Source organism: Pleurodeles waltl, chromosome 3_1 (genome assembly GCF_031143425.1).
Source record: "Pleurodeles waltl isolate 20211129_DDA chromosome 3_1, aPleWal1.hap1.20221129, whole genome shotgun sequence".
Lineage (NCBI taxonomy): Eukaryota > Metazoa > Chordata > Amphibia > Caudata > Salamandridae > Pleurodeles > Pleurodeles waltl.
The window spans coordinates 1063085996-1063108978 of record NC_090440.1 but is presented as its reverse complement, the minus strand read 5'-3'; the positions used below and the strand labels follow the sequence as shown (position 1 = coordinate 1063108978).

General features: G+C 43.9%; 1 protein-coding gene across 1 annotated transcript in view; it reads left to right on the top strand.

Moving 5' to 3' along the window:
* The window catches only part of DPP10 (dipeptidyl peptidase like 10), a 1473102-nt gene that overhangs the window by 1246762 nt on the left and 203357 nt on the right, over window positions 1-22983 (top strand). Inside the window, exons 18-19 of the mRNA XM_069224346.1 lie at window positions 8103-8201; window positions 8301-8370. Coding sequence (XP_069080447.1) covers window positions 8103-8201; window positions 8301-8370 — 169 coding nt within the window. The remainder of the gene's footprint in view (window positions 1-8102; window positions 8202-8300; window positions 8371-22983) is intronic.

The window sequence follows — 22983 nt, the reverse complement described above, 5'->3', positions numbered from 1 at the left end:
AAGCCTAGAACTCCCCATTTTCTATACATAAGTCACCCCTAATGTGTGCCCTAGGTAACCCCTAGAGCACGGTGCTGTGTGGGTAAAAGGCAGGACATGTACTTGTGTGGTTATATGTCCTGGCAGTGTAAAACTCCTAAATTCGTTTTTACACTACTGTGAGGCCTGCTCCCTTCATAGGCTAACATTGGGGCTGCTCTCATACATTGTTGAAGTGGCAGCTGTTGATCTGAAAGGAGCAGAAAGGTCATATTTAGTATGGCCAGAATGGAAATATAAAATCCTGCTGACTGGTGAAGTCGGATTTAACATTACTATTCTAGAAATGCCACTTTTAGAAAGTGAGCATTTCTTTGCACTAAAATCTTGTTGTGCCCTTCAATCCACGTCTGGCTAGGTTTAGTTGACAGCTCCTTGTGCATTCACTCAGACACACCCCAAACACAGGGTACTCAGCCTCACTTGCATACATCTGCATTTTGAATGGGTCTTCCTGGGCTGGGAGGGTGGAGGGCCTGCCCTCACACAAAGGACTGCCACACCCCCTACTGGGACTCTGGCAGACAGGATTGAACTGAAAGGGGACTTGGTGCATTTCTTAGAGACTCTTTGAAGTCGCCCCCACTTCAAAGGCACAACTTAGTATAAAACAGGGCCTCTGCCCTACCTCATCAGACACTTGCTGGAGAAGAAACCTGAACCAGAAACTACATCCTGCTAAGAAGAACTGCCTGGCTGCTCAAAGGACTCACCTGTCTGCTTTTCTACAAAGGACTGCTGCCTTGCTGTTGGCCTGCTGCCTTGCTGAACTCTTGCCTTGCTTTAAAAGTGTTCTCCAAGGGCTTGGATAGAGCTTGCCTCCTGTTCCCTGAAGTCTTAGGACCAAAAAGACTTCTCTCTTCCTCTTGGACGCCCCGCGCGCCGAACTTTTCGACGCACAGCTTGTTCCGCGGCAAGAAAAACGCCGCACACCGACGCTGATCAACACAACGCCTTTGGGACGACCGAAACTTTGACACACGGCTTCGCAAGGACAACTCCGCCCGACTTCCCGGGAGAAATCGACGCGACGCCTGCCGTGAGATCGAAACTTTGACGCACGGCCTCGCAAGGACAACGCCGCCCGACTTCCCAGGAGAAATCGACGCGACGCCTGCCGTGAGATCAAAACTTTGACGCACGCCCTTGCAAGGACAACGCCGCCCGACTCCGCAGGAGAAATCGACGCAACGCCTGCCGTGAGATCAAAACTTTGACGCACAGCCTCGCAAGGACAACGCCACCCGACTCCGCAGGAGAAATCGACGCGACGCCTGCCGTGAGATCGAAACTTCAACGCGCAGCCCCGCAGAACGACGCGCAGCCGGAAAACAAGCAGGAAAATCCACGCACAGACCCGGGACATCTGGTAATCCCCACGACCCACAGAAAGAGACTGTTCGCACGCCAGAAAACGACGCACGACTTCCCCGCATGGAAAATAACGACGCAAGTCCGTGTGTGCTGGGGAGAAATCGACGCACACACCCTTTTTCCACACACCTCTTCCTTGGTTTCCACCAGAAACCAGGTACTTTGTGTTTGAAAGAGACTTTGTTTACTTTCTAAAGACTTAAGACACTTTGGGGGTGATTCTCCGCCGCCCGCCAGAATTCCGCCCTCCAAAATACCGCGCCGCGGTCAAAAGACCGCGGCGGGTATTTCAAGTTTTCCCCTGGGCTGGCGGGCGGCCGCCAAAAGGCCGCCCGCCAGCCCAGGGGAAAACGACCTTCCCACGAGGATGCCGGCTCGTAATCGAGCCGGCGGAGTGGGAAGGTGCGACGGGTGCATTTGCACCCGTCGCGTATTTCACTGTCTGCCAAGCAGACAGTGAAATACTTGTAGGGGCCCTCTTACGGGGGCCCCTGCAGTGCCCATGCCAGTGGCATGGGCACTGCAGGGGCCCCCAGGGGCCCCGCGACCCCCCTACCGCCATCCGGTTCCCGGCGGGCGGACCGCCGGGAACTGGATGGCGGTAGGGGGGGTCGGAATCCCCTCGGCGGCGCAGCTAGCTGCGCCGCCTTGGAGGATTCAACAGGGCAGCGGTACACTGGCGGGAGACCGCCAGTGTTGCCGGTCTGACCGCGGCTTTACCGCCGTGGTCAGAATGCCCTGCGGGGCACCGCCGGCCTGTCGGCGGTGCTCCCGCCGACCCTGGCCCCGGCGGTCTAAGACCGCCGGGGTCAGAATCACCCCCTTTATATCACTTTTCAGTGATATCTTTACAAATTCATATTGCAACTTTGATCGTTTTGACCTGAAGATACCCAGATAAATATTATATATTTTTCTAAACACTGTGTGGTGTATTTTTGTGGTGTTATGCTATGGTGTTGTATGATTTATTGCACAAATGCTTTACACATTGCCTTCTAAGTTAAGCCTGACTGCTCGTGCCAAGCTACTGGAGGGTGAGCACAGGCTGATTTTGGATTGTGTGTGACTTACCCTGACTAGAGTGAGGGTTCTTGCTTGGACAGAGGGCAACCTGACTGCCAACCAAAAACCCCATTTCTAACACTTGGCTAACGTATTACACTCATAAGCCTAAAATATTCATTTGTTCCTCAATTTTCGAAAAATGGCAGAACTAGCTTTAGCTGTTATTCACTATTTCCTTAGCCTAGTTCATAGCATGTCCAAAAGTGTACTAAAGGAGGCACGGAATTCCACAGAGTGCGCTTAAAATTATTTCCGCCTGCCATACCACCTTGGCCTGAATGCGCCTGATCTCAAAAGTGCTATTAGCTAAGAGCGTATCCGAGATCGGGTGCATTCAGGCCAGGGTAGTAGGGCAAGCAAAAAGAATTTTAAGCTAACTCCGTGGAATTCCACAGAGTAGAACTCTGTGTGCTCTGCCCTCCCTTAGTGGTGCTACAGAGGGCCCTGCTTACTGCTTCAGAGATTGGGTGCAATCAGGCCAGGTTGGTATGCCTTAGGCAGTGAAAGCTGTTGTTTCAGGCCTGTTGTGCTGACATAGCCCAGCAGCCTGGAGCCTGATGCTCTAAACCACACCTGCACATTTCCCTTCACCAACTGCCCTCCTTCACAAACTTGCTACGGATGGCTAAGCACACCCCCTGTCTTGCACCAGGCTTACAATCACTTCCTCTGCACTTACACACAGCCTCAGAATGTCCCTTTAGGGCCCAGCACTGGCAGCAGCAAACCAGCTCAGCTTACCACCACCAGCCAGTTATTTTTACAAAGTTCCTAGCCTTGCTTGCCACTGAGCTGTCTGGTGGGGGCTGTCGGACTACCACTCAGCAGCTGATGCTTCCCTGGTCTCCAGCTCACCTTGCTGGCCTCAGCATTGTACCACATATCACCGCTTCCTTTCCCAGGGAATCTGGGGAGACAGGTTCTTTTCAAGTGGAGCTCTGACTGCAAGTTTCCTTTTTTCCAAGCACAGACCCCACTCATATGCAAATCCTGTCCTTGACCAGTACATCCCCTTTGTGCACACAAAGAAGAGAAAGTGAAACAAGGGTCATCTGACCTGAATGTTGTCAGGGTTCAGGGTCCCCATTGCCAGTGGCCTGGTTCTCTGCCTCCCTCTGCCCCCTGCACCTGGGCTGCTGAGGACAGTGAAAGGAGGGAGGCCTGGAAGCGTAGTTGGTGCTGGTGCAGCCCTCCAGCAGCCGCTTTCAGCAGCTCCATGCTGCCAGCCGTCAGAAAGCAAAGCCTTAGCTAGGGCTCTCCTTGCCTGTCGTAAGACAAATGTCTTCATTTTGGGGCAGGTGTAAAGTGCAGCCCACATAGCACAAGCGCAGTGCGCACGCCGGTGAGCTCCGCTCCGCTGCCAGGTTGGCGGAGTTTTTGGCAGAACTCCGTGCTCCAAGTGGAGCGCAAAGTGCCAAAAACTCTGTTAACTCCACCAGCAGAGCAGAGCTCATTGCCCACCCCTAAAGTGTACCTCCACTTCTTTAAGCAAAGGAGTGCAAAGTGATATTTGCATTACGTTAATATTTTTCAGAGCAATTAAAGTTTTGCACTGGAAGGTTAATACATTATCAATACTCTGCACTGCTCTGTGTCAATTTGCATAATATTGTAGCAGTGCAAAATTTTAATAACCTGCACCTGAATTTGTTAACAGTGGCTGCAATGCTTTTTGAGTCATTTTTCTCAATATTATTACCTGCTTCTAGCTCCGCTCAACCCTGTGACATACTTACGTTAAAGGGCCTGTATGGAAGAGGTTTAAATGTATGTCCTAAGCACTTCCCTTGATTACAGGAAAAGATTGGTAGGTGATAATCTACAACACAACTGTTATTAAAAAGGAAAAATAGAATTTTGGTTAACCAAATACAGAGCCCGACTGGCCGTAGCAGGCATCGGGCAGTTCCTTTGGAGGCTGGAAGGGTAGGGGCTGGTTTTGCAGCAGTAAGGATTGGTTTTGTTACTGGGAGCTTGTTTTCCAGCTGTGATGCAATATCGCCCTTCAGTAACACTTTCAACCCCCTTCCCTGCGCCCCCTCCCCCAGGTGCTGGCCTGACTGGCTTTGGCTTCCAGTCGGTCATTGACCAAATGAGTAGCAACCTCCTAATCCACTTCATTATTAGTCTTTCATACAACTATGGGGCATATCTAAAATCCACTAGCAGCACCTTGTGCCGCCCGAGCATCATTTTCTTTTTAGGCTAAGGCAGTATTAAGGTGGCCATTCCCCCGTGCCAGATTTCCAAAGTGGTACAATGCATGCATTGTGCCACTTTGTAAACCCTTGTGCCACATTTTGCCTGCCCCAGACATAATGAATGAAGGGGGTTGTTCAGACACAGGGAGGCATAAAAAATAGTGCAGTGAAATTTACATTTCACTGCACCATTTTTTCCATTATTTTTAACGCTTGCTCAGAGCAGACGTTAAAATGACACACTCATTTTAATCAATGGGCTATTGTCCTATGAACCGCCATTTTATGCTGTATTGTAAGTACGTGCAACCATGGTGTCATTAGGTGGGGCGACGAAAGAAAAGTGACGCATCGCGACTGATGTACAACTTTCTTATAAATATGATGTTGTGTATACTTATTGTATGCACTATGACATTCCTTGGCATGTAAGAATATTTACAGATTGTATAGCTCCCTATGGTACTCGCCGTTGTTTTCAAGATCATGTAGGTCATGCCTAAGTTCATTGTCTGGGGATTGCAGTGTATCTTTTGTTAAGCAGAATGAATTGTAAAACCAGATTTTGGCTCACAAAGTAGCCTGTCTCCTGAGCAGTATATGCTAGACTTTCTTTGAGTGAAGAGCATTCCTCCATCAAAGGTTAACCCTGAGTATAATACCACATCTGAAATGTGTCCTTTTTGAGGCCTCCTTGTGCTGTTTCTTTCCTCTCATGATGACTAGAATAATTCTGTTCTGTACTTGGTTTGTTTTAACCAGCAAAAAAATAGTGCCCTCATGAATTTTATGAGTCTAACCCCTTCCCGATTCAAACAACACTTTCTATAAACGGTGTATCATGAATATACCAGGGCTAGAGCACAAGGGGTCTGATAAAGATAGGGTGACCACCCGCCCGCAATTATCAGGGTCTGCTGTAATTTTGGGTAAGTTTAACGGAGGGCATTTGTCTGTAATTTTAGCCCTTTAGTTAAATGACAAGATAAATGAGTATTCCCCAGCTGAATGTTCCTGGTAGAGGGGCAGGCAGATGAACATGAAACAAGGCTTCTGCCAGGAAGCCTGCTTCCTAAAAGAAATGCAAATGCGTGCAAATGGTTAAAAGTGTAATTCTAAAGGCTGCTCTGCAGCTAGTAGAGGAGTTAGTTGATGGAGTCACTTGATGCCTACTGTGACAAAGATACATTTATATTTTTGAGAGGTATAGTAAGGGTGTTCTGTGCTGTGGAATGCATGCTTTGAAAGGACAGTTATGGAAAATGTCTGCACTAGGTTTCATCTGTATATTACTGAAATATGTACTTTAGAACTACTTTTGTATCCCTAAATGTATATGCACATTTTCTGGCAGCCTAAATTATACTGTGCATAATGTATGTTTAAAATAATGGCTTACACATTCATAGTCCTTTCAGGGACCTTCTAGCACTAAAAATACAAGTCACTTTTATCTGCTGCATCAAGCAAGGCTTAGTTCTATGGGCATCTGCTTGCATATATAGGCATCTGTAGTGATTACATTAAGCAACAGAGGTTTCATGGCATAAAATAGTGCATTTCCCACTGATCAGTTTAACTTTCATTTATTTTTCATTTAAGGTATGCGTTATTTGATATGTAGTTACTTGATGGTGAAAGATCAACAAAATAGTTACAGAATATTTTGTTCTTTTTAGCCTCTGCGTTCATTCACCCTGTCCCCATTATAGTATTCATTCTTTTTTAAAGCACATTGACAATTGAGATAGGTGTCATGGAAGGTGATAAAATCTATGTGATCTGCTCAAATGTCTGAGTAAGTGTTTTATTGAGGATTTGGACTATGATGTAATTTGCCAGTGTGCTCGTCTGGTTATACACTCCACCCCTTATGGGAGCTGTATCTGTACGAGCGTTGTGGAAATAATATATATATATATATATATATATATATATATATATATATATATATATATATGTCAATGATGCTGTCCTCAATTGGCGTGCTCTGGTGCACTTGCACTTCTCGGTGGTGCCGGTTTTACGGTTAGACACCTGTTATTGCATCGTACTATTCATTTTGATTTTCAAAAAGACAAACCGCACTCAGAAGTTGTTCCTTTTCTTGCTTTAATGCAGAACTCAATTCAATCCACAACGATAATCACACCCGATGCGTTTCGGTCTTTCCGACCTTGCTCACAGGTACTTCCTGTCATGCCCATCTTGGTGTTTATATACATAAGAGAAACCACCTAGTAGATCCTAAACTAACTATATATCCCGCTATTACCATATGAATGCTAGTTAATCTTTCATCACTAAATAAACAATCATTCTGTTGAATGTATTTTAGATTGCATTTTGCTACTTTAACCTTTGCATTTCTAATGGATTCTGGGTACTGTAGTCTCCAGTTACGCTCAATACTAAGCACTTATACGGCCTTTTTTGTTTTTTTGTGTTTTTGGCTCTTTGCAATACATTTGTGTGTTACAGTCTCCTAACATAAACTAAACAACTATTACATCACTCCTTATTGAATTAAACAGAATATAAATACCAATTATTTTCACGGTTTCAAATACCGGATTTTATACTCTCTGTCTTATCGTGATCACATAGTGTAAGTTTATCTTGAAGATTATTGTAACTCCAAAATCCTTTAACAATGGTTACTTATTTGTGTCAGATATGATCTCACTACTATCAATTGCACATTCCATATAATCTGACATGAAGTACCTGTGAGCAAGATCGGAAGGACCAAAACGAGTCGGTGTGATTATCGTTGTGGATTGAATTGAGCTCTATATTAAAGCAAGAAAAGGAACAACTTTGGAGTGCAGTTTGTCTTTTTGAAAATCAAAAGGAATAGTACGATATATATATATATATATATATATATATATATATATATATACAGAGGTCTATAGATGAGACCTAAAATGATATTGTTTTTTACAGGACTTTCCCCAAACAGTGAGATCTCCGGCCTTCAGCAGAGCCTAGTGATTTGACTACTTTTTTAATGATAGTTGCCCAATAGAAGGGCAGAGTCAGGCACTGTCAGGCTTGCATAGTTTGTGTAAGAACAGTATCAAACTTGGATAGACAGACCAATGGCATGAAAGATGGCAGTGACAGGCAGGAAGCTTTTGGTAGACATTTGGTAGCACAACTTAATGGCTTTCTCCTACGTATATGAACTTTATTTAGTCATTCTAGAAATTATTCTTTAGGTTTTATTGCTCTAGAATTGTTGCTCATTGCATCTCCATGGGGAAGACCATGCTCATAGAGGTTTCACACATGCATGTAAATGAGTAGCTCTCCCATTTAAGTGTGATTTCTATAAAGATCAATGGTTGCATAAAATGCATGGTACACTTTGAAATTGCTTTAATTTCTGATTACCACACTTTCCTCTCTCAACAGATTACTTTACATTAGAAAGCAATGATGCCTTAGCAGAAGTCATATTAACGAAACGGATTTTCAAGTCGAAAACAGAAATGGTTAAAATCGAAGACTATGGTATATACAGCTACTTTATGAAATAAAAAACATTTTCTAAATCTGTGCATTATTTCTAAAAAAACATTATTCTTTAATGTGTAATTTCTTTTTCTCCAGATCTTCCAATGCAGCTGTCACTCCCAAGGGATTTTACAGACCGCAACCAATATCCTCTGCTGCTTATTGTGTAAGTTGAGGCTTCATATATTATGTGTTTTGTTATCTTCATTACTTCTTTATGAGTTAAATTGTGTTCACATTCCATGTCCTTAATGCTAGTTTTGGTAAAAGATGGACATTTTAAGTTAGATTGGCAGCATTCCATATAGAGCGTGACAAAAATGTTTGATCACTACATTTATTACCATTGTGTGCTGAAGGATAAGTAGATGTGAAATAAAGAATAGTTAATAAATGCCAGTCATAGGCGATGTAGTGGATTCAGTATTTACATAGTTCACAATTATCACCTTGAAACAGTGCTGTTCGACCATGTCCATTAAATCTGTGAATGGGCCAGTTTGAGAAACATGTCTCTTTCAAGGTAAATATGATCAGTATATATTCAATGAAAAAAACAAAGGTTTAAGTGGTGTTAGACTTAGGTGAAAATGTCAGTGACAAGGTAAGGTTTTAAACTAAACAAAAGGTAAATATACCAGATATAGTTATTTCAAGTAACTATAAATTGTGCCTTAAAGTGACCATAATTCACACCTCATGTTTCAGAGTCCTGAAGAGTTCTCAGGACTGCATTGATTCCAGATTCCAATTGGAATCTTCACTCATGATGCTTTTTGAAAACCAGCAGTGTCAGCTGTGCAGCCACTGAGCAAACCATCTTATACTACCTGAGGAAGGCGGAAGCTGAAACGTTACATTCATATGTATATACACACATATATTGACACTCAAGCAACTAAAACACACCAATTTAATTTGCATTATTTTGTGTAGGAGCTGGTGTATTTGAGATGCATTTATAAGTTTGTCACTGTTACATAGATTAGAATATAGGGTTGTAACTAATATGTTTCACGTTTAATATAGCAAGTTATAGTTGCTTGAGTGTACAAGTGATGTTGCGATTTTATATTGCACTGTAGGCCATAATGGAAGTTAGGCAAATTATGTTTTAATTAAATGCTAAACAAACGTTAACTATGGTGTTAGACCTGACAGACTTAGGGTAGTCACCTCCAACTTTTTGCCTGCCTCCCTCTACTTTTTTGACACTTTTTCTGCTGGTTTTAGGACTATGCACACTTTACCACTGCTAACCAGTGCTAAAGTGCATAAGCTCTTTTCCTTAAAACATGGTACATAGGTTCATACTCAATTGGCATATTTGATCTACTTGTTCGTCCCTAGGAAAGTGCACTGCAGGTGCCCAGGGCTTTTAGATTAAATACTACTAGTGGCCTTCATAACTAGTTGTGCCACCCACATAAGTAGCCCCTTAACCATGTCTCAGGCCTGCCATTGCAATGCCTATGTGTGCAGTTTTCACTGCCACTTCGACCTGACATTTAAAAGTACTTGCCAAGCATTAAACTCCCCTTTTTCTACATATAAGTCACCCCTAAGGTAGGCCCTAGGAAACCCAAAGGGCAGGGTGCTGTGTAGGTAAAAGGCAGGACATATCCATATGAGTGTTATATGTCCTGGTAGTGGAAAACTCCTAAATTTGTTTTCCACTGCTGTGAGGCCTGCTTCTTTCATAGGCTAACATTAGGGCTACCATCAAATACTGTTTGAGTGGTAAGTTCTGATCAGACGGCCAGAATGGTAATACAAAATCCTGCTGACTGGTGAGGTTGTATTTCATATTACTATTTTAAAAATGGCACTTTTAGAAAGTGAGCATTTCTCTGCACTTAAAATCCTTCTGTGCCTTACAGCCTGTCTCCAACCCACGTCTGGGCTGGTTGACAGCTCCCTTGTGTGTTTCCCCCAGACAACCACAAACATAGAATGCTCAGTCACACCTGCACACATCTGCATACTGAATAGGTCTTCCTGGGCTGGAAGGACGGAGGACCTAACACTTACAATTCAAGTGGCCTGCCCTCACACAATGGACAGCCCAACCCCCTTAATGGGACACTGGCAGACAGGGTTGTACTGAAAGAGGACCTTGTGCACTTCAAAACCACTCTTTGAATGCTCCCCCACTTCAAAGGCACTTTTGGGTATATAAACTGGGTTCCTGACTATACCAACTCAGACACTTCCTGGACAGACACTCTGCACCAGAACCTGCAACCTGCCAAGAGAAGCTGCCTGGCTGCCCAAAGGACGCACCTGGACTGCTTTGCTGTAAAGGACTGCTGCCTTGCTGTCCCCTGGCTCTGCTGAGAAGTGCTCTTGAGGGGCTTGGATTGAGCTTGCTTCCTGTTCCTGAAGTCTCAGGGCCAAAAAGACTTCGGGCCATATTTATACTTTTTGACGCACAACTGCACCAACGCAGTTGTGCGTCAAAAATGTTAACGCCATTCCAAAGCGCCATGCGGGCGCCTTATTTATGGAATGACGTTAGCCGGCAGAGCTGACTGGTGTGCGTCAAAAAAAAATGACCCACACCAGGCAGCGCCAGCGTAGGGGAAAATTGAGCTTGGGCGTCAAAAAATGGGGCAAGTCGGTCTGAGGCAAAAAATCTGCCTCAACCCGAGTTGCGCCATTGTTTTTGACTCCCACCCTCCATTGACATGACTCCTGTCTTAGCAAAGACAGGAGTCATGCCCCCTTGCCCAATGGCCATGCCCAGGGGACTTCTGTCCCCTGGGCATGTTCATCGGGCATACTGGCATATAGGGGGGCACAAATCAGGCCCCCCTATGCCACAAATTCTTTTTACAAAAAATACTTACCTGAACTTACCTTAAGTTCCCTGGGATGGGTCCCTCCATACTTGGGCGTCCTCCTGGGGTGGGCAAGGGTGGCAGGGGGTGTCCCTGGGGGCATGGGAGGGCACCTCTGGGCTCCTTCCGAGCCCACAGGTCCCTTAACGCCTGCCCTGACCAGGCGTTAAGAAATGACGCAAAAGCGGCTGGACGTCATTTTTTTTGACCCGGCCACTCCCGTGCGCCATTTTTGCACAGGAGTTTAAATAAGGCGCACATGCCTTGGAGTAATTTTTTAGACGGGAACGCCTACCTTGCATATCATTAACGCAAGGTAGATGTCCACGCTAAAAAATGACGCAAACTCCAAGATCTTTGGCGCTAGACGGGTCTAACGCCAAAGTATAAATATGGAGTTAGCTTTGCGTCGGATTTGCGTAAAAAAAAACAACGCAATTCTGGCGCAAACAGAGTATAAATATGCCCCTTCATCTCTGCAAAGAAACTCCTTGCACTGTGAAAATCGACGCCCCCCCTGCCAGCGGTGAGAAAATCACGACTCAGCCAGGCTCACAGAGTGGAGATTGATGCAGCACCAACATTGCAACCGGAACTGCGACGCATAGCCCACTGGATCGATACATCACTGAACCGGACTGACGCAGCCTAACTTCCTGCAAGACGAATCGACACAGCACCAGTAGGACGGCAGAAACTCTGCTGCATCACCCACCGGATCAATGCAACAGCTGTGACTTTGCCCCGCACGCCCAGGATTTCCACACATCGTCCCTGTGCATCGAAAGACGCCGCATCGCAAAGAGGATTCAAGCCTGCACTCCAGAATTCAATGCAAAGCCCTTGCGGTGTGGAAAAAAAATGATGCATCTCCTCCTCTGCGTTGTTGCTTTAAAGAACTAAAGACTCTTCTTATCATTACAAAAAGTAATACTTCAACTTGTGATTATCAAATCTTGATTGGTTTGACTTTAATTGAATCAGATCAATTTCTTATATTTTTCTAAACCTGTGTGGTGTCTTTTTGTGGTGTTCTCACTGTGGTATTGCATGATTTATCGCACAAATACTTTAAACATTGCCTTCTAAGTTAAGCCTGACTGCTCACTGCCAAGCTACCAGAGGGTGGGCACAGGATAATCTGGATTATGTGTGATTTACCCTGACTAGGATTGTGATCCCTATTTGAACAAAGGTGTATACCTCTGCCAATTAGAGACCCCATTTCTAACACATGGAATTTCTGTTGTGTAGTGTAAGGAAATGCCTCCTTGGCATGGTTACCCCCTGACTTTTTGCCTTTGCTGATGCTATGTTTTGAATTGAAAGTGTGCTGAGGCCTGCTAACCAGGCCCCAGCACCAGTGTTCTTTCCCTAACCTGTACTTTTGTATCCACAATTGGCACACCCTGGCATCCAGATAAGTCCCTTGTAAATGGTACCCCTGGTACCAAGGGCCCTGATGCCAAGGAAGGTCTCTAAGGGCAGCAGCATGTCTTATGCCACCCTGGAGACCCCTCACTCAGCACACACACACTGCTTGCCAGCTTGTGTGTGCTGTGCTGGTGAGAACAAAATGAGTAAGTCGACATGGCACTCCCCTCAGGGTGCCATGCCAGCCTCTCACTGCCTATGCAGGTGTAAATAAGTCACCCCTCTAGTAGGCCTTACAGCCCTAAGGCAGGGTGCACTATACCATAGGTGAGGGCACCAGTGCATGAGCACTGTGCCCCTACAGTGTCTAAGCAATACCTTAGACATTGTAAGTGCAGGGTAGCCATAAGAGTATATGGTCTGGGAGTCTGTTTTACACAAACTCCACAGCACCATAATGGCTACACTGAAAACTGGGAAGTTTGGTATCAAACTTCTCAGCACAATAAATGCACACTGATGACAGTGTACATTTTATTGTGAAATCCACCCCAGAGGGCACCTTAGAGGTGCCCCCTGAAACCTTAACCGACTATCTGTGTAGGCTGACTGGTTCCAGCAGCCTGCCACAACCGAGACATGTTGCTGGCCCCATGGGGAGAGTGCCTTTGTCACTCTGAGGCCAGTAACAAAGCCTGCACTGGGTGGAGATGCTAACACCTCCCCCAGGCAGGAGCTGTCACACCTGGCGGTGAGCCTCAAAGGCTCACCCCTTTGTGCCAGCACCGCAGGACACTCCAGCTAGTGGAGTTGCCCGCCCCCTCCGGCCCCGGCCCCCACTTTTGGCGGCAAGGCCGGAGAAAATAATGAGAATAACAAGGAGGAGTCACTGGCCAGTCAGGACAGCCCCTAAGGTGTCCTGAGCTGAAGTGACTCTAACTTTTAGAAATCCTCCATCTTGCAAATGGAGGATTCCCCAATAGGATTAGGGATGTGACCCCCTCCCCTTGGGAGGAGGCACAAAGAGGGTGTACCCACCCTCAGGGCTAGTAGCCATTGGCTACTAACCCCCCAGACCTAAACACGCCCTTAAATTTAGTATTTAAGGGCTTCCCTGAACCTAAAACTTTAGATTCCTGCTGAGCTGAAAGACCCCTGCAGAGGAAGAAAAGAAGACACCAACTGCTTTGGCCCCAGACCTACCGGCCTGTCTCCTGCCTTCCAAAGAAACCTGCTCCAGCGACGCTTTCCTAAGGACCAGCGACCTCTGACTCCTCAGAGGACTGCCCTGCTTCAAGAAAGACAAGAAACTCCAGAGGACAGCGGCACTGCTCCAAAAAGAACTGCAACTTTGTTTCAAAGGAGCAGATTTAAAGACCCCTGCAACTCCCCGCAAGAAGCGTGAGACTTGTAACACTGCACCCGGCGACCCCGACTCGACTGGTGGAGAACCAACACCTCCGGGAGGACCCTCCGGCGACTCCAAGACCGTGAGTAACCAAAATTGTCCCCCCTGAGCCCCCACAGCGACGCCTGCAGAGGGAATCCCGAGGCTCTCCCTGACCGCGACTGCCTGAACCTAATTTCCCGACGGCTGGAAAAGACCCTGCACCCGCAGCCCCCAGCACCTGAAGGATCGGAACTTCTGTGCAGGAGTGACCCCCAGGAGGCCCTCTCCCTTGCCCAGGTGGTGGCTACCCCAAGGAGCCCCCCCCTTGCCTGCCTGCACCGCTGAAGAGACCCCTTGGTCTCCCATTGAAACCTACAGAGAACCCGACGCTTGTTTGCACACTGCACCCGGCCGCCCCTGAGCGGCTGAGGGTGTACTTTCTGTGTGGACTTGTGTCCCCCCCAGTGCCCTACAAAACCCCCCTGGTCTGCCCTCCGAAGACGCGGGTACTTACCTACTGGCAGACTGGAACCGGGGCACCCCCTTCTCTCCATTGAAGCCTATGTGTTTTGGGCACCTCTTTGACCTCTGCACCTGACCGGCCCTGAGCTGCTGGTGTGGTAACTTTGGGGTTGCTCTGAACCCCCAACGGTGGGCTACCTCAGACCCAAAACTGAGACCTGTAAGTGATTTACTTACCTGCTAAAAATAACAATACTTTACCTCCCCCAGGAACTGTGAAAATTGCACTGTGTCCACTTTTAAAACAGCTTATTGTGTTTTATGTAAAAAGTATATATGCTACTGTGATTATTCAGAGTTCCTAAAGTACTTACCTGCAATACCTTTCAAATGAGATATTACATGTAGAATTTGAAACTGTGGTTCTTAAAATAAACTAAGAAAATATATTTTTCTCTAACAAAACCTATTGGCTGGATTTGTCTCTGAGTGTGTGTTCCTCATTTATTGCCTGTGTGTATGTACAACAAATGCTTAACACTACTCCTTTGATAAGCCTACTGCTCGACCACACTACCACAAAATAGAGCATTAGTATTATCTCTTTTTGCCACTATCTTACCTCTAAGGGGAACCCTTGGACTCTGTGCATGCTATTCCTTACTTTGAAATAGCACATACAGAGCCAACTTCCTACATGTAGTTTAAATATACCGGGTAGTAGGAAAGTAAAATAATAATCCATAACAATAACTTACTTCTAACTTATGTTTTTTGTGTGTTTCAATGGTTTTTAAATACTTTGTAAATTGTTGTAAATAAGTGTGTTCATTTGCTATTTTTGTGTCCTAATATATCTATATCTGACTTGGGCCAATGAAGAAGACCTTAATGGTTGAAACGCGTTGCCATACCATTGCAAGTCGTTTTTGTGAAAGACTCTATAAGTTTAAATAAACATCAAAGTTGCTTGGAGTGCTGGTTGATGATTGAATCTTTATATATATATATATATATATATATATATATATATATATATATATATACACACACACACACACAAACACACACACATATTCACTGAAAAAACAAAGGTTACAAGTATGTTATAGGTAAGAAATAGAATTTAACACAGCTTAGAAATTCACTGAAAAAAATAAATGTTACATGGACGTTTTAGTTACGTTCTGAATTTACTCATACAAGTCTGTAGAAATTCAGCAGTTATAGTTACCTGAGTCAACACTAACTTGCGCTCCCATAATACCCTGCTTATGACCTCACATGTTACATCACTCATGACATAGTCGGTGACATCACTGATGATATCACTGATGACATCTCATATGACATAACTGATTGTTGTAGTCTTATCAGCCAATCAGCTCTCAGCACAAGATTGTTAAGGGTTACGAATCCTTCGCATCTCTAGATATATAAAAAAAATTCTCGTTAATTTGTCCAAAACTACTGAATGGAATTACACCCAAACAAAATGCATTCTTTCTGGACCAGGTCCTACCTTCCTGCCAAATTTGGTGTAATTCTGTCCAGTAGTTTTTGCGATATCGCTGTTCGAAATTCCTATAGAAAAAAGAATGGGGAAAATGTGTTTTGGGACCCCCCTTTTTTCTCGTTCCCCACCTGGATGGATCACCCCAAAACTTTCAAGGCAGCACCTGATGGAATTGGCAAATGTATTTGGAAAGTTTCGTGAAGAGTCATCAAGCGATGCCAAAGATATGAGCAAGTAAAAAAAGCACTTTTTTGCATAGAAACGTGGTCCTACCTATAACCACATAGTGGCAATTGCCACTAGATTTTATATATATATATATATATATATATATATATATATATATATATATATATATATATATACATATATAGATATACATGTGTTTCTTTTTGCTTGCTTTTTGGTACAACTTTTGTACACTTGTGTAGCTCAATGTAGTATGTGTCTATTTTTTTAATATATTTATATTTTTTGAAAAACATGTGTAATTACTGGTATATTTGTTATTTGGGGAAACAAATTGCAAAATAAACATGTGTATGTACTGATATGTTTGTTTTTGGTCAAATAAATTGTGTGTGGATGGAAGTTTGTTTTCTACTATGAATGTGCATTTTATTATTATTATTATTTTTTTCTTTCTTCAATGGTCTCAGAAGTACCGCAGTACTTTGCAATAGTAAGAAAGCTTTTGATAGGTTGGAACCATTTCTTTTTAAGCCGATATAAAGCTGCTTTCTGCTCATTCGTATTGTGATTTTGTGCTGCTCAGAAGTGTAACAGTTCTGCTGCTGCTTTTGGTGAATTAGGTTCTAGTTATTATCAGGCCTAAAGGAGAAGAATCCACTGCTTTAGCTGGTGCTGCAATGGAGAGGAAGAGGAGGCCATTGCCATTGCGGAGCACAAACTGCAGCACCAAAAAGGACTGATAGAGTTGGTGGTGTGGCAGTTCTTCATTTTTCCTGTGAGTAAGAAAAAAAGAAAAGTGAAGGTCAAGTCCGTGACACAAAGTGATATCTCTTGGAAGCAGACAGCAGTACTCCTCAGGAACGACTGGAATGTGAAAACACCTTCACTCCACTTGTTTGTCTTGGGCAGAAAGGAGAAGAGAGCTAGAGTTGAAGCAAGTCGAAGAGGTAACACATTTCACAACTTAGGATATTTCAACTGCTGGACCATCCACCTCAGTTGCACAAGTTGTCCCACTACCTACTACTTCTGCACCACCCACAATTCCACCACCTAGCTCGGCAGTTGATGTCAACCTCCTTAGGAAGCAGTTCATCATAGTTGAGCCTTATGTGGGGACTCGAGCTACTGTTTAGTTTGTCAAACAGTCATAGTCACAGGGGAGAGTTACAAGAACATGCACCCGGAGCTTGTAGTAGCTCACCATTGCCCTCCCTAAAGCACATTGGTTTTTTTTGTAGCAGCTTTTTTTGGGCCCTGTTGGGTGCATTGTTTTTAGTTTTATAGTTGGTCAGGTTGTGTTGGACTTTTTCACTCATGCAGGGTCATCCCCAATCCTTTTGCCTCCTGCCACCTATTTTTTCTGATCTGTTTTTGTTGCTTTAGAACTATGAGCACTTTACCACTGCTAACCAGTGCTAAAGTGCATATGCTTTCTGCGAAATTGTATGGCTGATTGGTTTATTCATGATTGGCATATTTGATTTACTGGTAAGTCCCTAGTACAGTGCACTAGATGTGCCCAGGGCCTGTAAATCAAATGCTACGAGTCGGCCTGCATTACTGGTGGTGCCACCCACATTAGTAGCCCTGTAAAAATGGCAGACCTGCCACTGCAGTGTCTGTTTGTGCAGTCTTGAACTGCCAATTGGACTTGGCAAGTGTGCCCACTTGCCAGGCCTAAACCGTCCCTTTTCTTACATGTAAGACACCTCTAAGGTAGGCCCTAGGTAGCCCCATGGGCAGGGTGCAGTGTTTGTTTAAGGTAGAACATATACTAATGTGTGTTATGTGTCATAACAGTGAAATCCTGCCAAATTCGTTTTTCACTGTTGCAAGGCCTATCCCTCTCATAGGTTAACATGGGTGCTGCCTTTAAATATGATTAAAGCGTAGATTCCCTTTGGGAGCAGATAGACATGTGGAGTTTGGGATCTCTGAGCTCACAATTTAAAAATACATCTTTTAGTAAAGTTGATTTTAAGATTGAAAATGGCACTTTTAGAAATCATTTTCTTGCTGAAACCATTCTGTGACTCTGTCTGTTTGTGGATTCCCTGTCTGGGTCAGTTTGACAGTTGGCCTGTTTACACCTCTCTCTAGACAGTGACACAAAGGGAGCTGGGTTGTAGCCTGCATATCCTGATGAGCCATCTGTGCTAGGAGGCAGGGGAGGGAGGTCACTCACACCTGAAAGGGCTGTGTCTGCCCTCACACAATGCAGTCTCCAACCCCCTAGTGTGTGTCTGGGGCCTGGCCTGGGCAAGGCAGGATTTCACAAACAAGAGAGACTTTCCTTTGAAGTAAGCCTACTTCAAAGGCCAAAATGGGTATAAGAAGGGCAGCCAAAACCACAGACTTTAGATCACTTCTGGACATCAAGAGTAACCTCTGTCTGGAGAAGAGCTGAAGAGCTGAGGAGAAGTGCTGCCCTGCCCGAGACTGTGCTTTGTGGCGCTATCCTGTAGTTGCTGCTTCTGGATGTGCCTGAGGACAAAGACTGGACTTTTTGTGCCTTCCTGCTTGTGTAGAAATCTCCAAGGGCTTTTCCTGAGCTTGCCTTCTGTTGTTGAAGTCTCAGGGCCATCAAAGACTTCTCCTGCCAGCCCCTGGACTCTCTACTGAGACTCCTGCCCTGCCAAGTGGTGCCCTATCCAGTTGCTGGTGCCTTGGAAGGTGAAGCTGGCAGACCAAGACTGAAAATCCACAGACAGGCCGGCATGCGTGGAAAAATTTGACGAATCTTCCGAGATGCGGATGAAAAACGACACGCTGCTGGCTTCGCTGCAGAAATCGGCGATCCACCGGGATCACGGCTTGAAAATTGACGCACGTAGCTGGAAGAACGACGCACAACACCCTCTGACGGAGGCTGTTAACGTTGCAACCCACATTGCACGGTTTTGGTGATACCTTGTGGCAGGATTTTCGTTGCAAACCTTGCTGGGCATGGGAAAACGATGCAACTGCGGACACAAGGGCTGCCCGGATCAACGCATTGCTCCCCTGCAGGGAGGAAAAACTATGCACACCGGACCGACTGGAGAAGGAGAAATGACACATGGTCTCGCTTCCGGGTGAGAAATCGACACACCGCTTACCTTTTTCGATGCACACTCGCCTGTGTGTGTTATTTTGACGCTACCCAGGTACTTTTCAACTCTAACAGAGTTTTACCTGCTTTCTCAAGGATTTAAGACTCTTTATGCTTTTAAAATTAATATCTTAACCTGTGTATGTTGGATTGTTGTTGTTTTGGTCTTGTTTTGTTTAGATAAATATTTTCTATTTTCTAAACCTGTGTTGTGTCATTTTGTAGTGTTTTCATTGAGTTACTGTGTGTGTTGGTACAAATACTTTACATCTAGCACTCTGAAGTTAAGCCTGCCTGCTCGTGTCAAGCTACCAAGGGGGTGAGCGGAGGTTAGCTGAGGGTGATTCTCCTTTACCCTGACTAGAGAGAGGGTCCATGCTTGGACAGGGGGTAACCTGACTGCCAACCAAAGACCCCATTTCCAACAGGTTGACCTCTAGTTTGAAGAAAAAGGCACAAAGGCAAAGGAAGTAAAAAAGGTATTGGAGATCTATTTCCTATTTCATTCCAATGAAGAGCTGGTTATTATCTCAATTGTTTCACTTGCATGAGCTTGTAGTAAAATATACAAAAACAGAGTAAAGGAGCAATTAAGTGACCAGTAGGTTATACTATTTTGGGACATATAGTATAGGAATAGTACTTTTATATTGTAAGTATCATATTTAAAGGTGTTACTTATTTGAAACAGCAAATCAAAATGCATCTATATTAGTTCACATACACACAGAACAAATGCAAATGTCTTTATTTACTGTGGTTTATGTGGTCATAAAAATCAAGTAACTAATCTATGCTAAAATGTATCAGCTAAAACACACGGTGACAGGAGGCTGTTTACAATACATCTACACACTGGCAATAGCTCAGGATACTACTCCAACCAATGTATGCTTTGCTCATTATGCCACCTAGTTTTTCCCTAGCCATATGCAAATCTCCGTTGACCCTGTCCTTCATGGAAACACTCCAGCCTGAACTGCCAAGCCAGGTCATCCCTACTCCAGATGAAAAGCATCCCAGGACTTCATGTGTCCTATGTATGGGCTCATCAGTCAGTTACAACTTGGTTTCAGTGTCACAGTGAGCCTGGGACCCATGACTGGGCATACCCATGCCGCTTAGGGCATATATAAAAGACACAAAAGGTGATGGGTGACTGCTTGCAATAAGTCTAACTACTGCCAATAGGTCAGGGTAGCACTCAAACACGTTGTTTTGCTCAGCATGTCACCTCTGTTTGGACCAAGCCACATCAAGATTAGTCTTTACCCTTCCCTTTACCTGCCCGATCTACCAACACTGGTCTTCCATGAACTGTAACACAAGCAACCCAGGACCAGTATCGACTAGTTTTGGGATGATCAGCCTGGTACACCTTGGTTACTGTGTCAAGGGGAGCAGGGAAGTCACATCTGTCCTTAACCATGTCACTTAGGGCAGTACATGTAACACACAAAAGAAAATGGAAGTCTGCCCACAATAAGTGTAACCACTGCCAATAGGTCGGAGTAGCACTCCGCCTTATTGTTCTTTTGCTCACCATCTACCTCAGTTTGGACCAAGACGTACGCAAATCAGTCTTCACTCTTCTCCTTATTTATGAACCAGCAGGGTGCAGATAAAGTTAATAATTTGTTCTTCATCAAACACTGCAGAAAAACAAAAAATGGATTGTGATAGATACAATTTTAATAATGTGCTTTAGCAATTTTGAGGTCTACTTAAAGTCCACATGTAATTTATAATAACTAACAACACTTGTTCCTAAAAGCCAGCCCTTGGTCTTGTAGTGTGTTTTGGTTCCCTAACAGTGTCCATTTTTGCATTCTCAAATTAGATGCTATCATTCAGTTAATATTTTACGACCCATAGTATATCCCCTATTTGTCGATGTAGAAGTTGATTTTAATCATTCAAATTTTGTTGTAAAATTAGCCAACATGTATTGAACTTATGTAAATTCTGCTTGCATAAGTCTAGTGCTATTGGCCTACATTTCTATCCTAAAAGGAATTAAAATTCATTAGCAATGTATGTTATTGCTCAGGTCTGCTTGTTGTTTTCATATTATTGCTTAGTTTTGGCATATATTCAAATGTAGTCTCTATTTCACATGTGTTTTCAACACGTCATAATGTACATTGCAAATGAATGTTAGCTTTTCCTTCTAATGCAATATTTAATTGTTTAACATGGTCATATGGCCTTGAAGGTCACCAACATTATTGTAGGTACACTATAATGTTGTTAAAGTTTGTTAAAGTTTACAGTCTAGTCTATTTGGTATATAATTTGCTTCTTTTTTGCTATCTTAGTAGCACAATGTTACATATAACCAATCACAGACTTTCTTTCATACATGAAATGTCTTAAATTGTAATTGGACATTGTTGTAGGCCAGTATACCCATGTTTCAGCTTCCTAGATTCAGGCAGTGCTTATTGAAGGTTTGTGGTAGACTTTAGGAAGATTGTTTGTGTCTTGATCATTACACATAGTTATATCTTTTGGGATCAAGAGCATGCCAAAAGCATCTAATTGAGCACAATTTAGGTTTGCCAAATGTTGAAATCATACGGTCAGCTCTAAGAGCTTTAAAATGGAATTACATCCTACTTCCCATTTGCTCTCTTAGTACTTGTGACCATCCCCATTTCATAATTATTCATTGTGGAGGCAATGATATTGGTTACTTGGCTGGTGTCCCGATTGAAATAGAGATGAAAGGGACATTTACATCCTTATTGACTGTATTTCCTCACACCCATTTTGTGTTTTCAAATATTTGTGAAAGAATAAAATGGATGTTCTCATTAGCAAAGTGGGAAAGCATTACAAAATGCTCAGGACAACTAAACAAAATAGTCTGGACATTCGTAAGAGCTCACAATGTGTCTTCCATATATCACCTAAACATTGCTTTTTCAAAAGCTTACCTATACCATGTTGATGTTGTACATTTTACTCCCAAAGGCAGTAATGTGTCAATTAATAAAATCTGTCATTTCCTGCTCAATGGTATCTAAATCCAAAGTACACACTTCTATTCAAAGGCTCTTTTAAGACCCAGCCTCACAGAAGCACAGAAGAGCAAGTAAATGTTTGAATATATGTTATTTTTAAAACATTACTGTAGGAAAGTCCTCCTTTTTGCCCTGGTCACCGCCAAACTTGTTGGACAGGTACTGGTGGTTACTGACTCTTGGCTGTGCCCTGGGTACTGCTTACCAGTCCCAGGGCCAGTGCTCTGTGTAAAGTGGATATGCAAAATGGGCTAATTATAATTGGCAAAATTAACCAACCTATAAATCCCTAGTATATGGTAGGGCATGGATGTTTAGGGACCCCAGCATAGGTAGTGCCCGCATAGGTGCACTGCTGGGGTGCCCAGTGTCATTTTAAAGGCAGGCCTGCCTTCCTGCTGTTTTTAAATTAAAGTTACATGCAAATTCAACTTTGCAATTAAAAGTAGTTCCAAAGTCTTAAACTACCTTATTTTTACATATAGGTCACCCCTAAGGAGTGCCCTATGTGCCCCTAGGGCTGGGTGCCATGTAACTATAAGCAGGGACCTTATAAAAATAGTTTTATAAGCCCTGGTGAGGTAAAACAGTCAAATTCATTTTTCCCTCATTGTAGTGAATGGCCTCCATAGGCTAGAATGGGGAGATTTTATTGTAATTTAAAAATCTCATTAAGTAACAGATACCATAAATTTGGTATCACATTAATTGTTATAATAAATCCCACAACTTCCAGTTGTGGGATTTAATATAACTTGTTCAGGTAAAGAGTTTTAAACTTTACCTGAAAAGTTGCCAACTTCAGCCCTGCAGTGGTTTTGCTGCTGTGCTCTGATTGGCCAAGGCTGCCTTGATGAGGTGTGAAGTGGCCTGGCTCAGCACAAA